At 43.4% G+C, this 19,446-nt stretch overlaps 1 protein-coding gene and 1 pseudogene across 5 annotated transcripts in view; one reads left to right on the plus strand and one right to left on the minus strand.

Annotated features, from left to right (window-relative positions):
• Positions 1-5,623: 5,623 nt before the first annotated feature.
• Positions 5,624-6,182, plus strand: LOC116543587 (annotated as a pseudogene).
• An 11,110-nt stretch (positions 6,183-17,292) lies between these two features.
• The window catches only part of SLC41A3 (solute carrier family 41 member 3), a 61,891-nt gene continuing 59,737 nt past the window's right edge, over positions 17,293-19,446 (minus strand). For all 5 annotated transcript variants that reach the window (XM_032269250.1, XM_032269249.1, XM_032269251.1 and 2 more), the window contains one exon: positions 17,293-18,157. In XM_032269250.1, coding sequence (XP_032125141.1) covers positions 17,948-18,157 — 210 coding nt within the window. In that variant the 3' untranslated portion in view covers positions 17,293-17,947. The remainder of the gene's footprint in view (positions 18,158-19,446) is intronic.

Raw genomic sequence — 19,446 nt, forward strand, 5'->3', positions numbered from 1 at the left:
TTTGTTGTTCCTTCCTTGTAATTGTTTAATCTGGCCTCCCCTGCCACATTTTTTGGCTGCCTACTCTCCCTGCTCCTGTCAGTCAGGTTGTACTCAGGAATGCAAATGCTCAGAAAAAGTCCAGGGTCAATTATAACTAATTAGGTGTTTTATCTGCTGCTTTATCTGTGCCCTCTATGGATACACAGCATAGGCTGGTTGAACAACCACCCCTGGACTGGGGAGTGTTCTAAGATTCACAAACAGCTCCCTATCGTCTGTGTTAATGGAGGTAAAAGGTGGCATGGATGTACAACAGAGACATTTAAAAACCAAGGTATAGTTCACACCCATTTTCATTGTACATTTTCGTGAGTGTTTACAACTTTATATACCTGTGCGACCATCACAACAATAAAAGCATAGCATACTTGCAACATCACAAAAAGTTTTCTTGTGCCATCTCTGCCAATCTGCCCCTACCTTGGCCCCTAACAACCACCAGTCTGCTTTCTGTCACTACAGATTAGATCTTTCTTTTCTAGGGTGTCATATAAATGTAACCATGGAGAATGTATTCACAAAAGTTATTTTTACTTGACTTCGGAATGATTTCTCCAATTTCCTTCCCAGTGATGTCTGGTTCAGGCTGATATTAAAATGTGTTCACATTCCCTATATCCACCCTGATTTTACAGGGTGGGCAGGGCTGGGATATGGAAGAAACGTGAGAGGCAAGACGTGGAGGCTGGTGAGCATAATTATTGGCAATGAGAAGAATGTTGGCTCTCACCAGTGTCTGTAGAATATGACAAAGTGTGTGTGCCCATATTGTGCCCTGAACCTATTTTCAAGGTCGTTCAATACAGAGTCTCCTAAATTTAACTGCCCAGGAATTGTGTGTGTTTTGCCTTGAATAGACATTTGGAAACTCCAGACTCTAGCCAGCCCCTCTCAGCCACGGAGTCATGGCTCCCTCTGGTGTAAACACAGAGATTTGTCACCCTGTGTCATGAGGCATTCCGACCCACCGCACCACTCCCTAGACTGAAAGGAGCCAAGGGCAGGCAAGAAAGCTTCAGGTTCCCTCTGGCTGCTGTTAGGCTCATGGGTCAGAGGCTAAGTTTGTGAACACAGAGGAACACCAAGAGATCAACTGCTTGAGAGAGGACAGTACAGAGAGAAGGGAAACCCCAGAGTCGGAACTACCTAGACATGCAAGACAGAGAGGTGAGGGGACAGAGGCACAGCTCGAAAAACAAAGCAAGAAGCAATAGAGGGATGGGTTTTTTCTCCATTTATGAAACATCCTAAAAATTTACTCCTCTGCCAAAATAGATTCAGATCCAGGATATGAGAATCCTCGAGAAGTGAATTTTAACATAGAAATACTGATAAACCTTTTAAACAACTTATACACCTCCAGGTGCTGCTGGACCTGCTTAATGCCTTTAAACCTACAGTAACTCCAACAATGGTGTTTAAAGTCTCATAAATCTGCACTAGCTTAAAATAGGGAAATATAAATAACATTCAGGAGCTTAGGGGTAGGGACAGAAGATGGGCATCCCAATGCCGTTCAGAACTACAGCACAAAGCAGGAGTTGCAATTCTCGTCTCTGATAAAATAGATTTGAAACCAACAAAGCCCAAAAGAGACAAAGAAGGACATTACATAATGGTTAAAGGATCAATGCAACAAGAGCTAACGATCCTAAATATATACACACCCAATACAGGAGCACCAAGATACATAAAGCAAGTTCTTAATGACTTACAAAGAGACTTAGACTCCCACACAATAATAGTGGGAGACTTTAACACCCCATTGTCACTATTAGACAGATCAACGAGACAGAAAACTAACAAGGATATCCAGGACTTGAACTCAAGCCTGGACCAAGCAAATCTAATAGACATTTACAGAACTCTCCACCCATATCCACAGAATATATATTCTTCTCAGCACCACATCACACCTACTCTAAAACTGACCACATAGTAGGAAATAAATCACTCCTCAGCAAATGCAAAAGAACGGAAATCATAGCAAACAGTCTCTCAGACCACAGTGCAATCAAGTTAGAACTCAGAATGCAGAAACTAACTCAGAGCCGCACAGCTTCATGGAAACTGAACAATTGGCTCTTGAATGTTGACTGGATAAACAATGAAATGAAGGCAGAAATAAAGATGTTCTTCAAAACCAACGAGAATGAAGACACAATGTACCAGAATCTCTAGGACACATTTAAAGCAGTGTCTAGAGGAAAATATATTGCAATAAATGCCCACATGAGAAGCAAGAAAAGATCTAAAATCAACATCTTATCATCAAAATTGAAAAAGCTAGAGGAGCAAGATCAAAAAAACCTCAAAACCTAGCAGAAGACAAGAAATAACTAAGATGAGAGCAGAACTGAAGGAGATAGAGACATAAAAAATCCTTCAAAATATCAATAAATCCAGGAGCTGGTTTTTCAAAAAGATCAACAAAATAGACAGACCACTAGCCAGATTAATAAAAGAGAGAATAATCAAATAGATTCAATAGAAAACAATAAAGGGGACATCACCACAGATTCCACAGAAATACAAACCAGTATCAGAGATTTTCACAAACAACTCTATGCCCATAAACTAGTAAACCTGGAAGAAATGGATAAATTCCTGGACACCTGCATCCTCCCAAGCCTAAACCAGGAAGAAGCCGAAACCCTGAATAGACCAATAACAAGGTCTGAAGTTGAGGCAGCTATTAAGAGCTTACCACCCAAAAAAAGCCCAGGTCCAGATGGGTTCACAGCGAAATTCTACCAGACATACAAAGAGGAGCTGGTACCATTCCTTCTGAAACTATTCCAAATAATCCAAAAAGAGGGAATCCTTCCCAAATCATTTTATGAGATCAACATCCTGATACCAAAACCTGGCAGAGACTCAGCAAGAAAAGAAAACTTCAGGCCAATATCCATGATTAACATAGATAAAACAATCTTCAATAAAATACTGACAAACCGATTGCAACAGCACATCAAAAAGCTTATCCACCATGATCAAGCAGGCTTCATCCAGGGGATGCAAGGCTGGTTCAACATACGCAAGTCTATAAACTTAATTCACCACATAAACAGAACCAAAAACAAAAACCACATGATTATCTCAACTGATGTATGGAAAGCCTTTGACAAATTCAACTGCCCTTTATGCTAAAAACCCTCAATAAACTAGGTATTGATGCAACGTATCTCAAAATAATAAAAGCTATTTATGACAAGCCAACAGCCAATATCATACTGAATGGGCAAAAACTGGAGGCATTCCCTTTGAAATCTGGCACTAGACAAGGATGCCCTCTCTCACCACTCCTATTCAATATAGTATTGGAAGTTCCAGCCAGAGCAATAAGGCAAGAAAAAGAAATAAAGGGTATTCAAATAGGAAAGGAGGAAGTCAAATTGTCTCTATTTGCAGAAAACATGATTGTATATTTAGAAGACCCCATCGTCTCAGCCCAAAATTTCCTGAAACTGATAAGCAACTTCAGCAAAGTCTCAGGATACAAAATCAATGTGCAGAAATCACAAGCATTCCTATACACGAATAACAGACTTAAAGAGAGCCAAATCAAGAACGAACTGCCATTCACAATTGCTACAAAGAGAATAAAATACCTAGGAATACAACTAACAAGGAACGTAAAGGACCTCTTCAAGGAGAACTACAAACCACTGCTCAACGAAATAAGAGAGGACACAAACAGATGGAGAAACATTCCATGCTCATGGTTAGAAGAATCAATATCATGAAAATGGCCATACTGCCCAAAGTAATTTACAGATTCAATGCTATCCCCATCAAGCTACCAATGACCTTCTTCACAGAACTGGAAAAAACCACCTTAAACTTCATATGGAGCCAAAAGAGAGCCCGCATAGCCAAGTCAATTCTAAGCAAAAAGAACAAAGGGGGAGGCATCACACTACTGGACTTCAAACTACACTACAAGGCTATGGTAATCAAAACAGCATGGTACTGGTACCAAAACAGAGATATAGACCAATGGAACAGAACAGAGGCCTCAGAGGCAACACCACACATTTGCAACCATCTGATCTTTGACAAACCAGACAAAAACAAGCAATGGGGAAAGGATTCCCTGTTTAATAAATGGTGTTGGGAAAACTGGCTAGCCATGTGCAGAAAGCAGAAACTGGACCCGTTCCTGACACCTTACACTAAAATTAACTCCAGATGGATTAAAGACTTAAACATAAGGCCTAACACCATAAAAACCCTGGAAGAAAATCTAGGCAAAACCATTCAGGACACAGGCATAGGCAAGGACTTCATGACCAAAACACCAAAAGCATTGGCAACAAAAGCCAAAATAGACAAATGGGACCTAATCAAACTCCACAGCTTCTGCACAGCAAAAGAAACAGTCATTAGAGTGAATCGGCAACCAGCAGAATGGGAAAAAATTTTTGCAATCCACCCATCTGACAAAGGGCTGATAACCAGAATCTACAAAGAATTAAAACAGATTTACAAGAAAAAAACAAACTAACCCATTCAAGTGGGTGAAGGACATGAACAGACACTTTTCAAAAGAAGACATACATGAGGCCAACAAACAAATGAAAAAATGCTCATCATCACTGGTCATTAGAGAAATGCAAATCAAAACTACATTGAGATACCATCTCACACCAGTTAGAATGGCAATCATTAAAAAATCTGGAGACAACAGATGCTGGAAAGGATGCGGAGAAATAGAAACACTTTTACACTGTTGGTGGCAGTGTAAATTAGTTCAACCATTGTGGAATACAGTGTGGCAATTCCTCAAGGACCCAGAAATAGAAATCCCATTTGACCCAGCAATCCCATTACTGGGTATATATCCAAAGGATTATAAATCGTTCTACTATACGGACACATGCACACGAGTGTTCACTGCAGCACTGTTTACAATAGCAAAGACCTGGAACCAACCCAAATGCCCATCGATGATAGACTGGACAGGGAAAATGTGGAACATATACACCATGGAATACTATGCAGCCATAAAAAATGATGAGTTCATGTCCTTTGTAGGGACATGGATGAACCTGGAAACCATCATTCTCAGCAAACTGACACAAGAGCAGAAAATCAAACACTGCACGTTCTCACTCATCGGCGAGTGTTGAACAATGAGAACACATGGACACAGGGAGGGGAGCACTACACACTGGGGTCTGTCAGGTGGAAATAGGGGAGGGACAGTGGGGGGTGGAGAGTTGGGGAGAAATGCTGGATATAGGTGAAGGGGAGGAAGGCAGCAAATCACACTGCCATGTGTGTACCTATGCAACAATCTTGCATGTTCTTCACATTTACCCCAGAACCCAAAATGCAATTAAAAAAATATGTTGAACTAAGTGAAATGAAAATAAAACACCAAAATATGTGAGATGCAACAAAACCATTATTTTGAGAAAAAATTATAGCATTCAGTGCATGTATTACAAACAAAGAACAATATAAAAATGATAATCCAAGGTTTGACCTTAGAAAAAGAAGAGTAAGGTTTAGATTCCACTTATATCGTGGCGCTTGGGGGAAGAAGTTGGTGTTCCACGGGACCCTGGTACTGAAGATGCAGACTGGGTCACTCCTAGTTCTTTCCTACTGATCTTCCATCCTGCCCCCATGCCTGCCTTTTCCCTCTTTCCCCTGGCAGAATAAGGCCTGCAGGCCTGGGTGAAGGAGTACTTCCTGGCAACAATGGGAACTACGGCTATTGCTAATAGTAGACAGAGAGCCTGGGAAGAAGAAAATGAGAGACTCACTGAAAGTCTGTGAAGCAAAGCAGCTACTATAAAATCTCTTTCCATACAAATAGGCCATAAAGTTAAAACTCAAAATAAATTATTAGCTGAAATGGATTCACAATTTGATTCTACGACTGGATTACTAGGTAAAACTATAGCCAAACTGAAGAGTTTATCCAGAGGGAGCCAAACAAAGCCACTGTGCTATATGACGCTATTTTCCTGATTTGTCTTTTTTGGGTCATTTATTGGATTATTAAATTGAGTGATGTAGGTAATTGTGAATTTGGAGTTTGTGCTAACTTAATGGTTTGGAGTACCGCTTTGATAAAAATCAGCATCAAAATATTCCTGGTTTTCAAATACTATGGCCTTTTCCATTGAAAATTGCTGAATTTTGCTTGTTTTATAAATCATAACAGATAATTTTAAAAAAGAAAAAAAGTAAATTAAATCCAAAGTAAGGAAAAGAAAATTGTTATGGACGGCATGTTTCTGTTTCTCCAAAGTACCCAATGTGATGATAGTTGGTAGTGGAAGCTTTGGAAGGTAATCAGCATAAGGATGGAGCCCTCATGAATGAGATTAGTGCCCTTGCAAGAAGAGGCCAGAGAACTAGCTTTCTTTCTACCATGTGAGAGCACAGCAAGAAGACAGCTGTACATAAACCAAGAAGAGGGCCCTTGCTAGAACCCAATCATGCTAGCACCCTAATCTCAGACTTCCATCCTCCAGGACTGTGAGAAATCAATGCTTGTTGTTTAAGACACCCAGTTTGTAGTATTTCATTATATTAAGTTGGTGCAAAAGTAATAGCATTTTTACACCAACCTGATAGCAACCAAGATGACTAAGACAAAAATAATAAAAATTATAGAAGAAACCAATGAAATTTTTAAAAAGTAAAGTCAATAGAGTAAATCAATGAAACAAAAGATGTTTCTTTGGAAAGATCAATAGTCCTCTAGTCAGACTAGAAACAGAAAAGAGACAATTTATAATATCAGAAATGAAAGAGGGGACATCACCGCAAATCCCATGGGCATTAAAGGGATAACAAAGGAATACTATAAACAAACTAATACAAATTTGATGACCTAGAGGAAATTCACCAATTTCTTGAAAGATACAAACTGCCAAAACTCACACAACAATAGAACATCTCAGTAGGCCTATAACTATTACATGGGATGAGTCAATAACTAATAACCTTTCAAACAGAAGGCACCAGGCCCAAATGGATCCATTCATAAATTCTACCAATCATTTAAGGAAGAAATTATATCAATTCTCTAAAATATATTTCAGAAGACAGAAGCAGAGGAAACAACTCACTCTATGAGGCCAGAATTACTCTATTACCAAAACCAGACAAAAATATTGAAGGGGAAAAAACGATAAAACCATACCTCTCATGAATATATGTCTTGCTTTGCTAGAGCTACCATAACAAAAAACCATAGACTAGATGGTTTGAACAACAGAAATTTATTTTCTCGCAGATCTGGAGGCTAGCAGTTCTGAGATTAAGGTGATGGCAAGGCCAGTTTCTTCCATGACCTCTCTACATCTCCTTGGCTTGAGGATGACCATGTTCTTCCTGCATCTTCACATGGTCTTCGGGCTTTGTCCTAATCTCTTCTTATGAGGACATGAGTCATATTGGATTAAGGCAAATCCTAATAATCTCATTTTAACTTAATTTCCTCTTTAAAGTTTTCATCTTCAAATACAGTCACACTTTGAGGTACTTGGGATTACAACTCCAACATACAAGTTTGGGAGAGGGAACTCAGTTTAGCCCCTAATAACATAAATGCAAATTTTCTATGAAATATTAGCAAATACAATTCAACAATGTAAAAAAAATTGTTATACACAATGACCAAGGTATGCAAATTATGCAAATATTCAAGGCTGATTTAACATTCAAAACTCATTTAATGTAACCCATCACTTCAACAAGCTAAAGAAGAAAAATCACATGATTATATCAGTAGATCCAGAACTGCACTTAACAAAACTAACACACATTCATAATAAAAGCACTCAGCAAACTAGGAATAAAAGGGAACTTACTTGATAAAGACCACCTATTTTTTAAATTGCAGCTACCACCATACCTAATATTGAGAAACTAGAAGCTTTTCTGCTAAGATCAGGAACAACAGTATCTCATGTCAACCTGTTTTCCACATGATATTGGAAGCTCTAGCTAGTGCAATAAGACAAAAAAATGATTAAAGGTATAGAGATTGGGAAGGAAAAAATAAAACTGTTTTAACACATTATAAGACTGTCTATGTAGAAATCAAAACTACAGCTACTTTATTGACGGGTTTGCTCTTAGCCGTATTATTGTATCCTCACATGGTGCAGAGAGCAGAGACCTAGAGCAAGTTCTCCTGTCTTCTCTTATAAAAGCATTAATACCATTCATGAAGTCTCCATTCTCATGATCTAATTACCTCCTAAAGACCATGACTCCTAATACCATCACATTGAAAGGTAGGATTTCAAGGTATAAATTTTGGGAGAACAAAACATTCAGTCCACAAAATTATATGACCTAGAAGTTACACTCCTTGGTATTTACTAAAATGAATTGAAAACTTACTTCTATTTTTAAAAAACCTGCATATTCATGTTCATGGCAGATTTACTTACAATTTTCTCAAATTTTGAGCAAACAAGATGTCCTTTAGTAGGTGAATGAAGAAACATACGATGGGAATTCAGGCAATGGAAGATTATTCAGCATTACAAAAATGAGCAATCAAGCCATACAAAGACACGAGGGAACCCTAAAAACATATTACTAAGTGAAAGAAGCCAGTCTTTAAAGGCTATATACTATATACTTCTAATATATGAAATGGTAAAACTGTGAACACTGTAATAAATTATTGGTTGCCAGGGATGGTAGAGAGAGAAAGAGAGAAATAGGCAGAGCACAAAGGATTTTTAGGACAGTGAAACTATTCTGCATGATACTATAATAATGGATACATCATTATGCATTTGTCAAACTCCATAGAACATAAAACATCAGGAGTGAAAGCTACTGTAAACTATAAACTTTGAGTGATAATGATGGGTCAGTGTAGGCTTATTGTAACAAATGGCGGGAGAGCAAGATGGCTAACTAGACGCAGCCAGGTGGAACAACTCCCACTGAAGGGACCGAGACAACTGGCATGTTCCTAACAGCTCTTCCGAAGGAAGGCACTGAAAGTGGATGGAGAAAAGACACAGAACTGGGCCGAAGAAGGAGAAAGTGGAACCGTGTACAGGGCTACCATATACCGGGATTCATTCCTGGACCCTAATGGTCCAGGGCAATGGGTGAGTTGAATGGGCAAGGAACAACCTACTCTTGCCACAGGCCTCTGGAATGCTGGCAGGAGGAGACTCCTCGGCCACTATGGACACCCAAATTGTCAGGGAGAGCTTCTTAGAGAACCGATAGGGGCAGCAAGTCTGTGGAGCCCAGAAGCTTTGGTGCAGGAGCCTCCGTAGCAGAGCATGGCCAGGGATGTATACCTCCCTAGGCTCAACTTGCTCCCATAGGAGATGTTAGCCCTAGGGGAACTGTCAGATCTGAACTCTGCAGGGTGGTCTTGCCCATCAGATGGGACCAGTCCAACCTGAGCATACCTTGGTTTACTGGCTTCTTCTAGGACCCCACCCTCGCCACAACCTGCTTGCAGGGCAGTCTCAGGTGCCCTGGGGACCTGCACCTTAGCTTCTGCACTGGTGGACCGTGCTTGACTGGTGGAGAGCTCCAGCAGTGTGGCCCCAACAGCCACACAGCATTCCATCCTTTCCCTCTCCATACTGCAGGCTTCCCCAGGCCCACAGCAACTCCCTACATAGTTTTGCTGGCATGTGTCTATGTGGGTGGCTTTGCTTTCCTTGCCCAACCAGCGCATAGGAGTACAGTCTGTCCCCCTTCCCCCACCAACCACCATAGCAGATGGAGCTTTGGCAGGCACAGAGCCAACCAACCCTGTCTCCACCAGCACCCTGCCCTTGTGCTAACACTGCACAGAGAACAGTAGATTCTCCCTCATGCTGAGCAACCACTCTTGCTTGCAGGACACAGAGAAGACACCTAGACCTGCATGTACCACCACCCTGCCCTTGAGCCAACACCAACTCCAGCATGACCATGCACACAATCACTAGCAGGGGCCCCTTGCCCATGCCAGCTGGTTGCCTCTGCCACTTTGGTGAATGCCCGCAGGAAGTCTGGCACCCTGGCACCAGCTAGTACTCTGCCAGAGCTGCCACCACTTGGATGGATCCCACTGTCACCACACCAAAAGCTTTGGCTGACGCCACCCATCTCAGTGTAGTAATCAGCAGTTTTGAAGCACCTTGGCACCCCCCCACCTCCTCACCCTGCCAGAGCAATGGATTCCTAACCTTGAGGAGCCAGAGAACAAAGGGCCCAATACAAGTCCTCAGAGTTAGAGCATGCAATTCAGGAGTTGGGAGATGAACACTAGCCCACTAAAACCTTCCAGAAATAAAGCTAGTTGGCTGAATCCACCTTATACCACAAATAAACCCTCAGAGTCATGAAATAGGATAAAAGGAAAAAAATCCAAAGGTCAGCAACCTCAAAGATTGAAGGTAGATAAGCCCACAAAGATGAGAAAGAATCAGTGCAAGAGCCCTGACAATTCAAAAAGCCAGAGTGTCTTCCTTTCTCCAAAGACAGCACCACCACTCCAGCAAGGATCCGAACCAAGCTGAGATGGCTGAAATGACAGAAATGGAATTCAGAATATGGTTAGGAACTAAGATAATTGGGCTATAGGAGTACACTGATATCCAGTCCAAGGAAGCTAAAAATCATGATAAGACAATGCAGGAACTGACACACAAAAGTGCCAGTGTAGAAAAGAATGTAACTGACCTAATAGAGTTGAAAAAACGCACTGAAAGAATTTCATAAAGCAATCACAAGTGTTAACAGCAGAATAATACAAGCAGAGAAAAGAATCTCAGAGCTTGAAGACTGTCTTTCTGAAAGAAGACAGTCAGACAAGAACACAGTAAAAAGAAGAGAAAGGAATGAAAAAACCTCTGAGAAATATGGGATTATGTAAAGAGACCAAATCTACGACTTACCGGTGTCTCTGAAAGAGGAGAGAATGGAATCGACTTGGAAAACTGATTGTAATATAATATAATTATATTATAACTGATTATATCAGAATATCATCCATGAGAATTTCCCCAACCCAGCTAGAGAGGCCAACATTCAAACTCAGGAAATGCAGAGAACCCCAGGAAGATAATCCACAAGATGATCATTCCAGACACATAATCATCACATTCTCTGAGGTTGATATAAAAGAAAAAATGTTAAAGGTAGCTATAGAGAAAGGTCAGGTCACCTACAAAGAGAAGCTCATCAAACTAACAGTGGAACCTCTCAGCAGAAACTCTACAAACCAGAAGAGACTGGGGGCCAATATTCAACATTCTTAAAGAAAAGAAATTTCAACCCAGAGTTTCATATCCAGCCAAACTAATCTGCATAAGTAAATGAGAAATAAAATCCTTTTCAGGCAAACAAATCCTGAGAGAATTTGTTACCACCAGACCTGCCTTTTAAGAACTCCTGAAGGAAGTACTAAATATAGAAAGGAATGACCATTACCAGCCACTACAAAACCACAATGAAGTACATAGACCAATGGCAGTGTAGAACAACCACATAAACAAATCTGTAAAACAAGCAGCTAACATCATGGTGACAGGATCTGTCAACTGATCTCTGACAACATTGACAAGAAGAAACAATGGGGAAAGGATTCCCTATTTAATAAATGGCGCTGGGATAACTTGCTAGTCATATGCAGAAGATTGAAACTGGACCCTTTCCTTACACCATATACAAAAATCAATTCAAGATGGGTGAAGACTTAACTGTAGAACTTAAAACTATAAAACACTGGAAAATAAACTAGGACATATAATTCTGGGTATAGAACCTGGCAAAGGTTTTATGACAAAGATGCAAAAAGCAACTGCAACAAAAACAATTGACAAATGGGACCTAATTACACTTAAGAGCTTCTGCACAGCAAAACAAACTATCAACAGAGTAAACAGAGAAGCTTCAGAATGGAAAAAAAAATATTGCAAAATACACATTTCACAAAAGTCTTATATCTGGAGTCTACAAGGAATTTGATTCAACAAATGGGCAAATGACATGAACGGATACTTTTCAGAAGACATACATGTGGCTAAAAAGCATATGAAAAAATGCATATTACTAATTATTAGAGAAATACATATAAAAACCACAGTGAGATACCATCTCCCACCAGTCACAATGGCTATATATATTTTTAAGACAGGATCTTGCTCTGTCACCCAGGCTTGAGTGCAGTTGTGCACTCATGGCTCCCTGCAGCTTCTACCTCCTGGGTATAAGTGATTCTCCCACCTTAGCCTCCCTAGTAGCTGGGACTACAGGCATGCACCACCACACGCAGCTGATTTTTTACTTTTCGTAGTGACAGGGTTTTACCATGTTGCACAGGCTAGTCTTGAACTCCTGGACTCAAGCAACTTATCTGCCTCAGCCTCCAAAAGAGCTTGGATTACAGGTGTGAGCAACTGTGTGTAGCCCAGAATGGCTATTATAAAAAGTCAAAAAAATAGATGCTGGTGAGGTTTTGGAGAAAAGGGAGTGCTTATACACTGCTGGTTGAAATGTAAATTAGTTCAGCCATTGTGGAAATCAGTATGACAATTTCCTAAAGAACTGTGGGCAGTCCACTCAGGATGGTAGTAGAGATTGTAAAATTATAGAATATAGTCACAAACCTTTTTGGAAGGCTGAGAGGTTTATGTAAAAGCTTCAGGAAAGAATGGGCTGAAGGCTGCTAGTTCTTTTATCTTGAGGCTTGAAGCATAGGGCAGTTAACAGGGGGATGCAAAGGAGTTTAAATGGCTTGTTGTCCTAAGACCAACCTTTGCCCATGTGTGCTTGACTGCCTCCTACTTAGGGGGTTGGCAAAAGTTTATTACTCAAAAATGGTGTTTGCTTTAGGCCTTGGAATCTGGCCTTTGATCTTCACCCTCTAGTGGTGTTGACTCAAATCTCTGTGGTTTAATGCGTGCTGAATAAAGGCTAGGAAGGCCAGTGAGTTGAGGCCAGTGGCGGCTAATTTCTTCAGGTGAGTGGCCATAGACACCCCTAGCCCGCTTTTCTGCTGTATACTGTGTCTGAGTAAATTTATTCATCCATTGTGCAGCTGGGGTCTGTGGGGCGGACCCTGGCAGAAATGAAAGCAGAATTACCATTTTTTACACATTTGTTCTCTCATCCAACTTTAACTTGTGGGACACCAAATTTTGTGCCCTTGACAAACACTCTCTGCACACTCATTCTCCACCATCTAGATGACATTCCTTTCACATTTACTTGAATTTGGTCTTGATTTTTATTTCAATTTTGATTTTTATCTTGACATTGGTGTTGATCTTCCCTTTGATGCTGACTTTAAATTTTACATTGACCTTGACTTGATCTCAACTCAAACAAAATCCTGTTTCCCACCTTACCTCTAGGCCATATCTAGCACAAAGTTTCTCTACCTTTGACACTAACCTTGACACTCATCCTGTTCTTGAACAATAACCAGATCATATACAGCACTAATTACAAAGTTGAATATAATCTTGACTTTGATTTTGGCACTAACTTTGATCTTTTATTGACCTGTTAAGACTTTCTTCTATCCTTTCATTACTATCATCTACCAGATGTAGTCTTATGTGCAAACTGGAAGTTGACTGATTCCTTAAATTTCTCCTTGATTTTTATGTAACTACTTAGGCCACTTCACAGGCAAATCAAATTCAACTCTGATTCCGAACTTAAACTTTAGACCTTGGCCTTGAACTTGACCTTAACCTTCATATTGCTCCTGACTGAAATTCAAGCTTGAAATTTCCTAGAACTTATTTTAACCTTTAACTTGACCTAGACCTTGAAACTGAGCTTCAACTTTACTTTCATTTTCACCTTGACACTAATCCAGATCTACTACTTTTTTCTAATTAAAATCTCTATCATGTATGGTTCAAATTCTCATGACTTTGAACTTGAACTCTGCAGCTCAGAAGATACAAAAGGGATGGGTAACATAAATATTTGATCAATGTTCGAATTCTGGGGAATTATACTGCAAATAGTGCCAAATCATCATCTGCGTATATGGGGTGCCCATAACACAGAGGTTTCTTTTTTGGGGAAAGTAAGACAAAATGAGCTAACCAGAGCCAAGCCCTATGCACCCAAATCTTAGCAGGCATAACTATAGCCACCCATTATCTGGAAGTGTTGGCAGCCTTGGGAGTTTTGAGCTGTCCCTACCCCCTTGTTTCATTTTGATCTATGTCTTCTAATAACTTGGTTTGTCTCTTCTCACCTACAGGTCATCAAAGTCCAAATGGTCATTCAAAGGGAGCCTCAGACAATGGCTCCCTTTAACTGGGTACACTAGATAGGCCTTTGAGAGAATATCTGAGTGCCACTTTTCCCAAAACAATGCCCCTTGTCAGCATGAAGCAGTTAAGTTATTGTCTCTATACTAATGGCAGATGTACCTCTTCAGAGGGGGGACTGATGGCAGAGGCAGCCCATCTGGAGCAGTGGTTGTTGAATATGCCAGCTGCAGTGGGGGAGACATGGCTGGGGTTGCACACTCCATGGTGCCAGCAGGAGCCAGAAACAGGTGGGGGCCCTGTGTCCTACTGTTGATGGGGTGGGAGCCCCATGCCCCTGGGCACAGCTGCAGCCACCCAGCTGTGGCTCTGGACCCAGGCATCCCTCTGCTCTCAAGGCCCTGGAAGCCCCCCTGCCCGTGCAGGCTCAGAAGTGCCTGCTCCCACTCCCTGGCCCATCCCTGCTCTTGGCACCCACTATGATCTTGGAGCAAAGTTGAAGCCAAGCCTGGATGCTGTCATGACCTGGCCTAGTTTGTATGCACTTGTGGTGGCACCAACATGTCAGCCCTACCACTGCCTCAGCCCTCCCTGGACTTTGGGTGCTGGCTTTGGGTTCCCTCCTTTGGGAGGGAGGCTGGGGGTGGTTAGGGGAAGCTTGGTGCAGGCCTGCAGGTGCCCTTTGACACAAACAGCCTGGGCACCATGAAAAGCATGTTGGTGGCAGGAGGCAGACAGGCTCCTGGGTGAAAAGAGGCAGGGCCCTGTTGAAAACCCCACTTCGATCTAGGGATGGCCTAAAGCCTGTGGGCTGGGCTGCCAGTTCAGGGTAGAGTTTGCAGCCTGGAGTGAGAACTTATGGTACTTTTTCCACGCCAACCCACGGCCACTCATGGACCAACCAGCATGCAATTCCTCTCTTCTGTGCCCATTAAAAACCCTGGACTCAGCCAGACCCACAGTTGTTGGGATGACTTGCCTGTGGAAAAGAGCTACCCATTCCAGGTCTCCTCTCCACTGAGAGCTGGGCAATCATTGGAACAACCTGCCTGCAGAAAGGAGCTACCCACTCAGGGTCTCCTGAGAGCTGTTCTGTCACTCAGTGAGGCTTCCCTCTTTCTTGCTTATCCTCTAGTTGTCTACATACCTCATTCCTCCTGGAGGCAGGACAAGAACTCGGGACCCGCTGAATGGTGGGACTGAAAGAGCTATGATACAAACAGGGCTGAAACATGCCTCCCGCTTGCCATGTTGCAGGCGATGAGGAGAGAAGAGCTGTAGCCCGTCTGGGAACCCAGACCTTGGAGCTCCCTGAGCCAGAGCTGTGACACCCTCTTTGGGGCTCTACAGCCCCTGGTGTCTCCAAGCTTCTGGGTACCACCGCATTCTAGATGTGGGTACCTGCAGAGGATGCTCTTGTACATCTGATCCAGTTGCAGCCTTGCATGGAACTGGTGCCTGTGCCAGTGCCTGAAGCTGCCTGCCCCATCGCAACAGCTGGAATGCCTGGCTGTGTGCAGTGGCTGGACCCCATGCTCACTCACTGACATATCCCTCATTACTCTGTGCCTGGCTCACCTTGGCAGGTGTGGGAGCATGAGCTGGTAGCATGAGCCAAGTGCAGCCTGCCAGGCTGAGTGGACAGACTGAGCCCAGCAGGCCTGAGCAAAACTCAGGCAAAGTTGCTACCGGCCATAGAGGTTTCTGGCTGGCAAAGCAACACCCCAAGGATCTTGTGACACTTCCTTTAGTACACACATAACTTGGGTCTGAGCCCGAGTGTCTATGTTCAAATCCTCGATCTGCCACTCACTAGCCATAGGACCTTGGGAAAGTTAAGCCTCATAATGCTTCAGTCATCTACAAATGGGAGTGGTACATACTGCATCACTTATTGTGAGGCTATCAGAGTTTACCCATCAAATGCTTAGACATAACCAGACACATATAAAGTGCTCGATAGATCTTAGCTCTCATTACATGCTTCACTAGCACCACATGCTTGTCTTTTGTAGGACTTATCAGAGCTAGACTTTGAATATTCATGTGATGTTCATAACTATCTCTCCTAGTAGGGACTTTAACCAGGGATGATGAGTGCTTTGCCCACAAGTGTGTCCCCAGTATCTAGCCTGCAGTTTGGCACATAGTTATGTTGAATATTCTCCAGTTGCCTCTCCAGATCCATCCCCAGCCTCCCCTGGCTCTGTGCCCCAGGAGGCTGAAACATCTGTGGGTCATCAAGAGGCTCCCCCAGTCATTGAACTTCTGGTTGGGTTTGGCCAATGGGAGAGATGGGCAGGAGATAATAGGGTAGACAGAGAATGGGATTGGGATATTTATTTCCCTGGCTTTCTCTGCCAGGCCACAAGCTGAAGCAGCCATGTCTCTTTATTAGAGATCCCCACGCATCTCAGGCAACCACAATCCCAACTATTCTCCAGGTCAGGTGAATGCCTGATAGCACCTGGCCCCAGGATGCCTCACCCCTTCTTAGGGCCCCATGCACCTATAAACTGTGCCTTCCTTAAATTCTGCCCAATTATTCCAGTTAATGCACCACGTCTTTCCTTCTGGAACATTGATACAAGGAGTTCTGTATCAACATTTGTTAAATAAATGAGTAGATGCCTATTTTACCATATGAAGACAATAATCCTCAGGCCCAAGCATGGCTACAGTTGTCCTGATGAGTTAATAAGAGACAGGAAGTGATCATACCTTTTTTAAAGATGATGTTCTCGAGTAGTTCTCAAATGTGGGTGTGCATGAGAAACCTGGAGGGCTTGTTGAACCCATATAGCAGGCTCTACTCCCAAGAGATGCTGATTTGGCTGGTCAGGGCTGGGGGTGAGGGATCGTAATTTGCATTTCTAACAAGATTTCTGGTGACATTGATGTTTCTAGGCTGAAGACCACTCTGAGAAACACTGCACAAGAGAAATGCCAGATGCTTTTGTTATTTATAGACCCCAAGCCTCAGGGCTGCATTAACTGTCTTTAAAGACATAAAAGGTCAAGTACAATATAATCAGTTTTATTTTACACTTCTCTGATTATTGAAATATCAACAGAAGTTTTTGCTAACAAACAAAAAGGAAAATAATAAAACAGCAAGGACAAGATTAAATGTTGACAGCAGATGAAGTGTTGTACGGGGCCCCGTCCTGGGGAGGCTGTACACATTCTCGGCATAGCAGCAGAGTGGCCTGCGGAGCTTGAACCTGGTAAAGACAGCAAGTAAGCCACAGCTCAAACCCTGAGGCTGGGGAACAGAAAGGAGCTCCTTCCTGGTCCATCCCAATCTGGGTGGCATGGGCATGGAAAAGAGCAAACACACCCCGCAAAGCACACTGGACATGCCTCTTCTTTAGCTTCTCAGGCCAGAAGACCCTCCTCTCCACAAACGCATGTACATTCGCATGCTCACAAGCATGTACACACATCATATTCACACATTCAAGCCGCACTCTTGATTTCAGGGCTCTATCACGGGCTCAGGTACCACGGCCAGAACTGAGGTATATGTGAGCTACCTTTGCAGACTCACAAAAGGCTACTGCAAGGGTGGGGTCAACCATCCCAAGGACCTGGCAAGAGAGAAACTGAATTCTGTACCCCCGTGTTGTGGGATAAAATTCTAATGAGCAAATGGGACTAGCGAGGCCCAGTTAGGGAGGTCCAGAAGCCAGTTCTGAGATGCCACCCAGTTCTGCTTTGCTCCTCAGTAGCCAGTCGGCGAAGAAGCAGAGTGCCAGGAGGCCAGTCCCGAGCAGGTCCCCCAGCCCCGTGAGGTAGGGGATGCAGTGGTTATCAGGATCCTGGGCCTGGTGCCAAGTCAGCCGAACCATCACTTCTGCCAGGTATAGCAGGATTGCCACCTGTCAGAAGAGCAAAGAGACACAAAAGAAGACCGAGTCAGAAAGCCAAGTATGGGTAGGAAGCACTAGCTGAGGCTCAAAGGCAGACACCAAGGTGGACATGTCAGCCCCAGCCAGCCTCCTTCCTCCAGCTTCTCTTGGGGTCTGAATCTCAGCTCTGAGCTCAAGCAGTGGCTAGAGAGGTAACCCTCATCTGCACTTTCCTAGCCTCCTCCCTCTGGTGGGCCCTGCTCCTGGCACCCTGAAGGGCCAGTCAGACACACTGCCACTCACCAGCTAGGGCTCTCTCTGCTGCGCCAGGCTCCACTCATGGGACTTTGCTGAGACGTCCACTGGGTTTGCCTGAGCCCTTCTCCCTGGAGGTTAGGACAGCCAGCCCTTCCTGAAGGTGCCATGGGGTAGTCCACACAAGCCTACTCAGGCCTCACGGCTCCTCAGTCCCTTGTCCAAGGCTGACCCCAGCTCCTTCCTTCTCCCCAACTGGAGCCATAAGCTGCTGCTGCTCAGTACAACTTGAATTTCCCTAATTCTACCCTTTAGGGTCAGGAACACACCACAATTACAAATGCCATCAACTCAGGGACATGAGAAAGTGGCAATACCAGTACCATACCCACAGAATTGCCCTCCAGTGCCCACAGTGCTCCCTGCAGAGGCCCCAAGCCCACTGGGGACCATCAGCTCACTGCAGTCTAGGCAGTGTGCTGAATACCACCCCGGCACAGGAACCAGCTTAATCTCCTTCACCACCATGATCACTGCTGTCCAGCTCTGATCAGTCTATGTATGCCTTACAGCAGCACCCCTGCAGGGGCCTGGCCCTGCCCACCTGCTGCTGGGTAGGTAGTGGATGGCTGGACTGCTCATCAGCCTGTTCCATGGGAACACCCTTCATCCTCAGGCTGCTCCTCTTATCCTCTGAAGATGAATGTGCAGCGTGCAGTGTGGCATGTTGTATGTGGTGTCTAGCACGCAGCATATAGTGTGAGGGGTGATGTGCAGGATGAAATGTGGAGCATGCAGTGCAGTATGTAGTGAAAGCTGTGTTGCGTGTAGGATGTGCACGCAGTGTGACACGCAGCGTGTAGCGCGGGTGGCATGCACTGTGTGACGTGGAGTGTGTGGTGTGGAGTGTGTGATGTGGAATGTGTGGTGTGTGGTGTGGGGTGTGTGGTGTGGGGTGTATGGTGTGGAGCGTGTGGTGTGTGGTATGCAGTGTGTGGTGTGAAGTGTGTGGTGTGTGGTGTGGGGTATGTGGTGTGGAGTGTGTGGTGTGGGTTGTGTGGTGT

Source organism: Sapajus apella, unplaced genomic scaffold (genome assembly GCF_009761245.1).
Source record: "Sapajus apella isolate SASKATOON/1434 unplaced genomic scaffold, GSC_monkey_1.0 scaffold190, whole genome shotgun sequence".
NCBI classification, from domain to species: domain Eukaryota; kingdom Metazoa; phylum Chordata; class Mammalia; order Primates; family Cebidae; genus Sapajus; species Sapajus apella.